We start from the raw sequence: 11,003 nt of genomic DNA, 5'->3' as shown, positions 1-11,003 counted from the left end.
CTATACTTCGAATATCATTAATAATATTTATTTTGGAAAAATAGTTTAAAAATGAATTTCATCATAAACAGTAAAAAAAAACCTCAAATAACATTTTGCACAATATTCCATAAATACATTATATACAAAAAATATAGTCACATAGACCCGAAGTGCCTTTGTACATATTTACCAAAAATTTAAATTATAAAAAACAAAAAAATCACAAAATACTCAAGCTTTACAAATATCCTGAAAATATCTTTTTACAGATTAAAAAAAAAATAACACGCTTTCCCCACCTAGTAAAAACACATTTTAGTATAAAAAAGGACAAAAAAAGGCAGTGTGTGTATCTCTAATTCAAGAAACAACTGGCTCATAAGAATCCAAAATATACACTTCAGGCAGTGCATGCTTCTTATGCAGATATTAGGTCCATTCATTAAATATATATAGAAAAAAGCAACTGACCATAGTGCAATGATAAATATTCATAAAAGGCAGTGCAACAGGTATCCTTGAACACAGACCCTGGCCTAGTGTCCACCGTGTTTTCTTTGCAGTCACTTTTGCTAACTTCAGTAGAGAACCAGCTCAGCCTGAATTTAGTTTCTCAGCAGCAGTCAGTGAAGGAATCTTTCTCCCTTTCCTTGTTCAGCAGCATTCATTGGGGCATTATCACCTTTGAAAATTGTTTCATAAACAACAATTTTGCTGTATTGCCTTTCCTTTACACCTGCAGAGAGTTGAAAAAGATGAGTGGGAGAAACAGGAGTGAGTTGATGCAAGGGATCAAGAACTACTAGTACATGCTAGAATTATAAATGCCAACTCAGCGGGTCACCTGTGGCAAGCAAACATGTTCTCCAGGTGACCAGCAGGGAAGTTTCATCCAAGTGGGTTGGGTTTTTTCCCTTTGAGGCAACAAATGACAAAATACCGTATGTACAGGACATATCGGCTATTAATTTGTGAGCTAATAGCTTATATGGACTTATTCTCAAGGTTTGGCCACATGGATGAATCCACTTAGTAAGATGACAAATGATATTCCTCCAGTGATAAATAAACTAAGTACAACCACTTCTACCGCCTTGTCCATTTTCAGGAGATGCTTCGTGATTTCTGACCCTGAATTTCATGTTTCATATTTGCTTTATTTCTCTTTATTTAATTTTAGCACATCCTTGAGTACATATTAATGACAGCTCTAGTATCTCATCCAGAAGTCAGTGACAATGCTGCAGGCATCATCTAAGTTATGGGGAATTTTCCTACACATAATTTCACAGGTATTTTACCCTGGAATCATCCCGTTAACTTTTAGTTCCATTAATGTCAATAGAACTATTCCAGTATGCAAAGGCAAAGAATCATCTTCATAGCACATCCCATTGGAGTTCAGGAACTCCAACTGGAGAAAACAACTTGCAGAACTGGGTTTCATGAGGAACAAACAAAAGCTGTATTTTGCAGTCTGCTATAAATGGCACAGCAATGATAAGGGGAATAGAATATGCTAGTGAGTCTAGCCAGCTGGGAATCTGGATCAATATGCTTATCTTTTCCACCTGCTAGGCAATACCAACCTCTGTTGCTATGATGCATTCATCTTTCTCTTCTGATATGACATACACCGACTGGTACTTTGTATCTTTCGAAGTGGAATATACAGAGTCTGGTCGTTTCCTTTCAGAGGTTTCACTGTAAAAAAAATAACATGCTAGAATAAGATGGATGCTTTTCCAACCAACTAGAAAACCGTTCCCAGCACTTGGCATGGAGGGTGCACACCCATCCATCACCACCAGGTACATACTGCAGCTACATACCTTTTTTGCTGTACTGTGCTTTTCTCCCCTGCCTCCAAATCATATGTTTCACACTTAGCTTCGCATTTGACATGCTCTTCTTTCACAGACTCCTCATTCTTGAGTTCATGAACCAAATTGTAATCCACTGATGGGTATCTGGCTTTGTACCCATTTTTGTCGGCATGTTCACTGTGGAAATCTACTTTCTTGTTGGTGTTCTTAATCTGGGTAGCACCAATGACACTTATGGAAATGTCCTTCTCCCGCTGGCAGTTGGCCAAATTGTTCATGGTCTCAGTTTCACTTCTGCACGCATCAGGCTGATGCTGCCTCTTCTGCATTTTGAGTCTAAAGCAGACGACAATGGCTGCACAGCCCAGCAAGAGCATCAGGACCAAAATAATTCCAGCACACACTGCAATCCAAGGAAACTGGGAACTCTGGCCTTCAGTATACTTCTCTGTGATGTCAACAATGACTGGCCCTGGAGGTGGTTCTGGGAGCAAAAACTGGCAGTTGTGACCACCATATCCTCGAGCACACTCACAAACATAGCGGTTGTTTCTCTCATGACAAGTGGCTCCATTATGACAGGGGCCATGTTCACATTTGCTGACAGGAGTGCTGCAGTTCTTTCCACTGTATCCCGGGGGGCAGGTGCAAGAGTAGTCATTGATTCCATCTTGGCAAGTCCCACCATTCAAGCAAGGAAAGGAAGCACAGTCGTCCACATTATCATCACAATGCCTTCCAGTGAAGCCAGCCTGACACTGGCATATATAGGAGTTCCCAAGATCAACACACTGAGCTCCTGCAAGACAGTAAGTATGGCAAATGATGAATATATGTCCCCAACACTGTGCAAGAAAGTTTATTACCCATTACATTGGCATCCTAAGTTTTTTTCCAAGGGAGATCTAGGAGTCTCCTGTTTCACTCTCAACAGACCTATGAGATAGGTCAACTGAAATGATGACTGCCCCAAGGTCACCTAAGCTCCATCATGCCTAAGTGGGAATTTCAACCCAGTGACCAAACACTCTGTTGGCTAGTCACCCTGAATATACAAAAAAGGCAAGATGTAAATACTTAGCAAAGTTTCTCTTTTGTATACTTGTCAGACATGTCATGGGTTGTTCCACTACTTCATATCTTCTACCATGTTCTAACAAACATGCAGAGAAAGTCATATCTGAATCAGGTCAAGTCCTGATCTCCAGAAGGTGATCTTTAGAAGCTGCGATTACCCAAGTATTTGAACAGTATTAAATATACCCAGGTAATTTTTTTAAATCCCCCACAACTATAATTCAGAACCTCTGAACATAGATGTTCTATTTGGCTAACAGTCATCGATGGACCTGTTGTCCATGCATATGTCTAGCCTGCTTCTAAAGCCATCTCAGAAAGTGATCACAGAAAGTTCTAAAGTTAACTATGATTCTGCTTTCTGCAGGTGATCTTGATTTGCCAGACATTTTAGTTGCAAACAGAGCTTTGGGCCTGAGCCACTTCATTTCAGTGCCAGATTACTTTCAGAAACCAATGTTAAAAACCTTCAGAGCCTTTACACCAGTGTCACAGTATTCTAAATACCATCATTCATGTTAACTCAACCACCTGTATGAATGACATCTGCAATAAGCAGGTGCCCTCTGGAATGATCACTTGTGAATAGGGCCCTTAACTCTGTCACTATTAATCGGCACGATCATGTTAGATCTAAGCAATTTCATGTCCTATGGGATCTTAATGGGACTTTAAATGCCGAACCGGGGCTGGATTTTACGTAATCTGCATGGACTTTAAAAACTGAGCATGGTTTTCATAAACAGAGGAGCACAAAAAAGGGGGTATATAAGATTTTTAAATTTAAAATAATTGGGCCAATTAATTCACTCATTTTTTTTCCTAGACTGTATTTTAGGATATTGGGGGAAGAGTCATTTGTGTCACTACACCCTCATATGAAAACAAACAGTCATAAAGCCAGCATGACAGAATTCTTTCTTTCTGAAGAATTAGATTTCTATGTGAAGGGAGGGGTTTTAGTGGGGGGAGGGAAAGGTGAAGGAACAGTTCAAACATGCAGCCTCCTATCTGCAGCCAGGAAAAACTTTACTGCTTAATTTTGCAGAAAAGTGTAAAATGACACTTCTGAGTGCAATGTTCATAAGCACAGCTCCTCAACTAACAGTATATTACCAAAACGCTTTCAACTTTTAGTGTTATTTCCCATATGTGAAAAAACAAGATTGTGACTGCATCCAACAATACGGTCATTCCAACAAAGTCTTAGTAAAGACAGACTGTTCCAGAAAAAGCACTCTTTGAACTGTAGCCTGTACTTAACAGTTCTGAGGCTGTTTTCCCTCAGATTGATGCCAGTGGAACCTTATGAGAGGTTATTTATGCTGGCTGATATTTTTACCTGTATTAGGTTGGATCCAATGAACAGAACAAATTCAGGGGAGGACCCTGTTTCCTCTGCAGTCATACATTCCCCCCCCCTCAAAAAGAAAAACCTGCTCCCAGAGGTCAGTAGGCCCTTGTGAACAGAGCAGAATGGTGTGCAAATCAGGGCTGCTGCATCTCAAGGCCCCCCGCCCCCCACCCCAATCCTCCCTGTTTAGTTTTCCCTTGTTCAAAGTGAACCATGAGAATGATTTGGATGCCCAGCATATGAATTCAATAAATATGATCATATGAAAAATTCAGGACAATAGCTCCAAAAATTAACAGACATGCCAGGTCAAGGGCTGTATGTGAGAGACATGCTGTGTCTCTCCCCCAATCCCAGTCAATGACTGGTTACTCTGTCCAAAGCTAAGGCTGCAATCTTACATACTCTGCTTTGGGAATTAACCCTACTGAACCCCATGAGTGCTTTTACCCTACTGCTCCCCCTTGATTAGAACAGGGCTCCATACTCCAGGACATTAAACAAACTTCTAGAGGAACTTCATTCTCTCATTTCCCACTGAAGCTCAGGACCGGACATTCATGAACTGAAAAGGGTACTGGTAGGGCTTACCATTAGCACAGGGACTAGAACTGCAATAGTCAATTTTCTTTTCACAGTTAAATCCAGAGTAACCCACTGGGCAGCGGCAGCTGTATCCACCTTCTGGGTTGTCTGTGCATCTGCCGCCATTGAAGCAGGGGCCATCTGCACAAGTCATTGCACCCAGCTCACAATTCTTCCCATAGAATCCAGGTGGACAACTGCAAGAATAGCTGTTTTCTAGATCCTGTTGAAAAGGAAAAGCATGACATTTAGAAGTATGTTTTAGCATATAGAGATGACAGTAAGCCTGTCTTCAGACCATTACAAAAACAGTTACAGCTTCTTTCACTTACGGTACAGCTTCCTCCATTCTTGCAGGGATTGGCATCACATTCGTTGATTTCAATCTCGCAGTTGGAACCAGTGTAGCCAGGACGGCAAGAACAGGTGTAGCTTCCTTGGCCTGTGTTGGTGCAAGTGGCACCGTTCTTGCAAGGTTTGTGGTGAGTACAGTAGTTGAGATCTATGGAATACAAAGATGAGAGGCACATCTGAAAGGAAGCACAGGGCTTTGCAAGCAACCTACATGGCCTGTGGAAGAAAGGCTGAGAAAGCCATGGTATTACATTGATAATCAAAGGTGAAGAACTTACCCTGGTTACAAAAAAGGCCGCCCCAGCCTTCCTGACAGTTGCATTGCCAAGGCTGTTGACAGGTACCATGAAGGCAACCTGGGTACCGGATGCATTCATCACAGTAACGCCCTTGCCAGCCAACTCTGCACCTAGGAAATGAACAACAGCAACAAAAATTAGCACAGACATGTATTTGTAATAGGATCCTGGAATGTTATACCAAACTGAAACACTGGGGAAAAAATAAAGCCTCAGGAAGAGAACACACAATTCAAGAATGACCAGTCAATCTTTCATTGCTCACATCTTCTCACTGTTTTCACCGCCTCCACATACAACTTGACATCCTGATTCTATTCATGTTACCAGTTCAGTAGAATGCAACCCTGAGCACTTAGAATGATGGCCTTCAGCTTCACCTATGTATGTACTTATCGGAATTTTATCCTGACCTAGCTCCAAGAATTTCAGGGTAGAATGTACTGAAGCATCCCATCAGATCTTCACAAAGCCCCTTGAAGTGGGAACTGGCTGTCCCAAGGGCCACCCATTTCTACAGAACAGCAACAATCTAGGTCTCACTGGATCACAAACCAGGACTCTGTTTTTGACACCACAGCCTTCTCCTCTTGGTTGCCACCACAACAAAACCACCTCATCATTACACTTACTGTTCAATAAACGGTAGTATCAATGCTCATTTTGCCATGAATCCAATATTAATTATTTATATCCCAGTGCCCTTAATCAGCTGGTCGGCTGGACACAGAGCACTTGAAGCTCATTTAGGCTAAAATCCTATTTCTATTGAGTAAGCCCCTCTGAGCTCCTATTTCCAGATTCATATGAATAGGCTTGAGATACCAAGTGAAAATCACTGGCAGCAGGTGCTCATTTCTGACCATTTGGTTCAGCATTGTTGCTGTTGTAGACTTTTCATAATCCCATCTGACAAGAAACGGATAACTTGAACACATCTATGTGGGATCTTCACATCAAGTTTACAGCAGGAGGGAAAGATTCTGAAAACTTACTTGCATTCCCCAGGCTTGTCACAGTATCCATGCTGCTCATCACATCCAGGCAAGCAAATTGCTGCAAAACAAAATGAAGCAGAGCACAGACGTTAATTTTGTTTTGTTTTTCTGATGAGGGGAATGTAAAATTATTAAAAGAGTTTGACTCAGAGTTGAGATGCTAACAACAGTTGAATTAATCTATGTAGTTTGGTACTAGTATGGATATTGCTTGGTAACTGGGTGCTACGCTCAACAGCAAAGATGACTGTCCCCCTGCAACTGGAATAAATGGAATAAGACAGAACTCACAATTGCTCCCTTCCTCACAGCTCCCATCCGCATTTTCTTCCCAGTAAGAGTCAGAAGTCCTCCCCCCCCCAAATTCTATGCACACAGCTCCACCTCTTGCTGTCCTCAGAAAGTGTGTGAGCGTGTGTGTGTGTGTGTGTGTGTGTATGCGTGCAGATAAGGGTGGACAGCTGGTGTGCAGGGTGCCAGCCAGGACAGCTGCTCTATTGTCTATTCTCTCCCAGCAGCTGCCCCACTGCAACAATACCCCCAACCTCTTGCAGCCAATCACGGCCAAGATGTGCTTCCTCAGTAGCCTATCCCTGCCCAGATCTAATCTATGGCACGCGCGTGATTTCTTGGCAAAGAGAAAAAACTTTTTTCTTATTCAAATAAATAAGTCTAAAGTTCTTTCACACACACCCCAAAAGGGAGGGGGGTTGGGGGCTGGGGAGCACAGACAGAGTAAAGAGGTAAGCAGGCCAGCAGCAGGAGGGAGCGGGGGGGGGGGAGACTTCTGCTCATTACTTTGCCTGGTTATGGAACTCATTAAGCAGGCACTGCAAGTTTTAATTCAACAAAGCAAGCTGGAGACAATGGTGGGCCCAGAAGGAGGAGACACAGAAGACAAGGAGAAAAGCTGGGCTGATGATCAAGATGGTCTCAAAGAACAGACTGAATGAGGCAAGCCTGCAAAATTCGCTTCGCTTTCAGGATGACATCATCTCCCCCACCACCACCACCAAAATGTGCCACACAGTCCAACTATTTACCCATAAAACAGAGGAAAAAGGAACCAAAGGACAGAGTGCTTCCGAAGGCAATCTATACTTAAGTACTGAAAGGACTGGCTTTTCTTGAACAATTCAGGGACCTTTTTTTCCCTCCTCCCACTTCCATCTGATAAGATGGAAGGGCACAGTATTCACTGCTGAGCATGAAAGCTCAGGTTCCCCATTTCCTACGCTGGCAGGGCCATCCTAAGCACTTCCAGTACAGGAAGTGCATGTCAAAGGGTCTGATTTGTCAGTTGTGCCATAAGCAGTTTGTCCTGCCAGTACTCAGGGCACCGCACAGAACCTGGCCCAGTGTGATGACACTGCACAGACTGACAGACACACATGCACCCACATGCTCCACCCACCAACCACGTGTGACATATCTAACCACGAAGTCTGGGATCCATATAGCCAATTTAGCTACACCCAAGAACTTGAAGATGCCCAGTGGGATTTTTGAGTTTCTCTTGAAACAGCAGACTCCCATGACTATCCTATATTCTGCTTTCAGAAACCCCCTCAGTGCCAAAAAGGAGCCTGCTGTGTCGTATGGGACAGTACTTAAATGCAAGTCCAAAACCCCATGAGTATGCAGAGTTAGTGGTGCAATCCTTTGGATTCCTGGCCAATGCTTGTTCCATTATTTTCAGTATTACTGCCTACCCTGGTTTTAGAGGCTTGGAGGCCTGGACAGCTACATCCAAAGTTCTCCTGCCAAGCTATAAGTACATTCTAACACATATTAGATTTTGCTACTATATTAAAGTGGATGTGTACATATCTAAGTGAAAAGAGTAACAAGACCTTTTTCATAGCCTATTTTCATTTGATAGCTTTAATCGTTGCATTTCCCCTTCTGCCAGAGATCACAATCCTACCTGGTGCCTATAATTAATGTCAGCAGAACTTCTACTAAGTACCCACAGCCCAAACTCCAGATGACTTAAGAAAGCCTCTGTCCGGAGTGCAAATCAGATCCCAGGGAAATCAATGGAAAAGCTTCCAGTGACTTTTCCCTCCAATAGTTTCCTTGGATGGATGTACTTTTTCCTTCCCTTACTCCTAATTATGTTGGCCTGGTGTTTGGGGAAAGTGGACAGTCATTAACAAGTATAAAATGCAGGAGCAAAAAATTCAAGCATTCCATCATTAGCATGAATTCTGGGAATATTGTGAGTCTCTGGCTTTCTCTGCTGAACTCAAAAAGTTTAGCAGGTTTCAAGATTTGAAAGGAAATACCAAACAAGAGTAGGAAATATCTATGAAAACGTACTATGCAACATATAGGGCATTCTGTATTGGTATGCCCGTAATAAAAGGTACTAAGGGATAAAAAGGATCTTTCTAATACATTAAAAGGAATAACTGTGTTGTCAGAAGAGGAATGCTTTATCTATATTAACAATGTGTCGGTATGATTGCTTTATATGGGTCTGCAGTGCAATCCTACACCGTTACACCAGTTTAAGCCCACTGAACTTAATGAGCTTAGACTGGAGTAACTCAGCATTGGATTGCACTAAGAATAGAGCAGTTATGTTTGACTTTATCATAATTAGTTATCATAATTAATTATTATGTATGTCAAACTGCACAAATTTTGTACGGCTTTATACAATTTAATGTGTGTTTGTATATATTTTTGTATATATTTTTACATACATACATGTTTGCGTATTTTTTTACATTTCTGAATTTGGCAAATGCACAAAACCCATATATAAAAGGTCGTTCTAACCTGCTGGCTATCACTTTCCCACCAACTCAGGAGAAAGATTTTTTGTTTACTGAGGGAGGGAGAGTAGCTGTCTCGCAGTAAAAACCAAAAGAATTTAAAGGACTTAACATAAGCTTGATCATTCCCATAAATCTGTGAACAAGCAATCTTTCCGGGCTCTGGGCCTTCTTCCCCAAGGCAAAATCATCAATCTACTGATAACAAGGGAAAGTGTGCTGTTAGTAACTTAACTATTTTGCAATTCTAGTTACATTTTATCTGACCTTGTCTTGTTTATTAATGATTGAATCTGTTTATTAATGATTGAGATTTCATTATGTCACCACTGAGATGATGTTGTTTTAAGTTTCCACGATCAAGTCTACATCGCGTGATACTAAACAAAGGCACTCCTGTCAATTGCACTAGACACTGAATGGGACATGCATGCCCGTGTAACAGTAAGAAAGCAGCACAATGAGAGCGTTTCTTAGGAGACAAACTTTTCATTGTGGACACTCACGGTCAGTGCAGTACTGCCCCTTCCAGCCTGGATTGCAGACCTTTTCCCCACGTTCTCCACAAGTGAAGTGACCAAAGGCATCATCCCTGGGACGACAAAAAACAGAGCAGCCTTCCCCATAATAGTGCTCATCGCACACGAAACGGTAGGAATACTTGAGGTCAGTGCGGCCACTGCTGTGCAGGTCCTGGGACCATTCTTCCCCAACAGTCAAATGTCTCTGGGTGGCCAGGCGGCTAATGAGGCGTTCTGGATTCTCTGCAATGGGAGAGGAGAACATCAATGCAATTGATTCAATTAAATGGAAAGGGTAACTTTGCACTTGAAATCTAGAAGGACCAGGTCTATTTTTGGGCAGAAAAGCACAGGAACGGAGTTCCGGCTGGCTCCCAAGTTGGCCACGCCCAGGAGGAACTCATTAGCATAATAGGCCACACCCAACAGCAGAAACTCATTAGGATTGGCTACATTAGGGCTGTGTGGCCTAACATGCAAAGGAGTTCCTGCTACAAAAAAAGGCCCTGGGTTTTGACAACAAACAAGGTAAACGGAATAAGAAGCAAAAGGTGGGTGTGGCTGGATAACCACACTTCTGGTAACACGTGGGTGTGGCCTAATGTGCAGATGAGCTGTGCTGTCAGGGGTGTGGCCCAATATGCTAATGAGTTCCTGCTGTTGGGTGTGGCCTATTATGCTAATGAGTTCCTGCTGGGCTTTTTCTACAAAAAGAGCCCTGAGAAGGACTATGGGTTGGTGTGGGTGGGGAATGTTTTTCAGGCATCTCACATTTCAGTGCAGATGGAAATAAGGCTCACTGAGAATGGAACTTACTGTCTTCCTTAAAACAATCTCACCTGGACCAAGGACACTGAGAATACAACTGGAGATGATGCCAGTAACAGTTGTGAGGTCTGCTGTGCTGAACTATTTACCTGTGCTAAGGTCATCAGGGGAGTCTGTGTGCAGGGCTTCAATGATGAGGGAGAAAGTGCCCTGGAAAATAAGATTTAAAAAGAACACAGAGACAATGAGAACAATTGTCCACAGTCAGCAGAATAACATGATCACAGGCTACAGCCATGGCAGGAATATACGTGCTCAGCCAGCATGACTCTGTGATCCCTGACTCCGTCAGGCCTGTTTTCACTTTTCTCAAGGAAACGGCAAAGCTTTTTGAAAAGTTATTTCCTGGCCTGTTTTTTCAGCCTGGCCCTACAGGATGCGGGTGTTAAAAAGAGC

General features: G+C 42.4%; 1 protein-coding gene across 1 annotated transcript in view; it reads right to left on the bottom strand.

Moving 5' to 3' along the window:
- Positions 1-330: 330 nt before the first annotated feature.
- The window catches only part of DLL1 (delta-like 1 (Drosophila)), a 13,112-nt gene continuing 2,439 nt past the window's right edge, over positions 331-11,003 (bottom strand). Inside the window, exons 3-11 of the mRNA XM_015414796.1 lie at positions 10,697-10,757; positions 9,765-10,022; positions 6,473-6,533; positions 5,457-5,587; positions 5,157-5,326; positions 4,831-5,047; positions 1,815-2,607; positions 1,572-1,686; positions 331-718 (exon numbers count right to left, since the gene is read on the bottom strand). Coding sequence (XP_015270282.1) covers positions 713-718; positions 1,572-1,686; positions 1,815-2,607; positions 4,831-5,047; positions 5,157-5,326; positions 5,457-5,587; positions 6,473-6,533; positions 9,765-10,022; positions 10,697-10,757 — 1,812 coding nt within the window. The 3' untranslated portion in view covers positions 331-712. The remainder of the gene's footprint in view (positions 719-1,571; positions 1,687-1,814; positions 2,608-4,830; positions 5,048-5,156; positions 5,327-5,456; positions 5,588-6,472; positions 6,534-9,764; positions 10,023-10,696; positions 10,758-11,003) is intronic.

This window comes from Gekko japonicus, unplaced genomic scaffold, assembly GCF_001447785.1.
Source record: "Gekko japonicus isolate JY-2015 unplaced genomic scaffold, Gekko_japonicus_V1.1 scaffold1808, whole genome shotgun sequence".
Lineage (NCBI taxonomy): Eukaryota > Metazoa > Chordata > Lepidosauria > Squamata > Gekkonidae > Gekko > Gekko japonicus.
The sequence above is the reverse complement of the archived record's forward strand: the minus strand, read 5'-3'. Positions and strand labels throughout refer to the sequence as shown.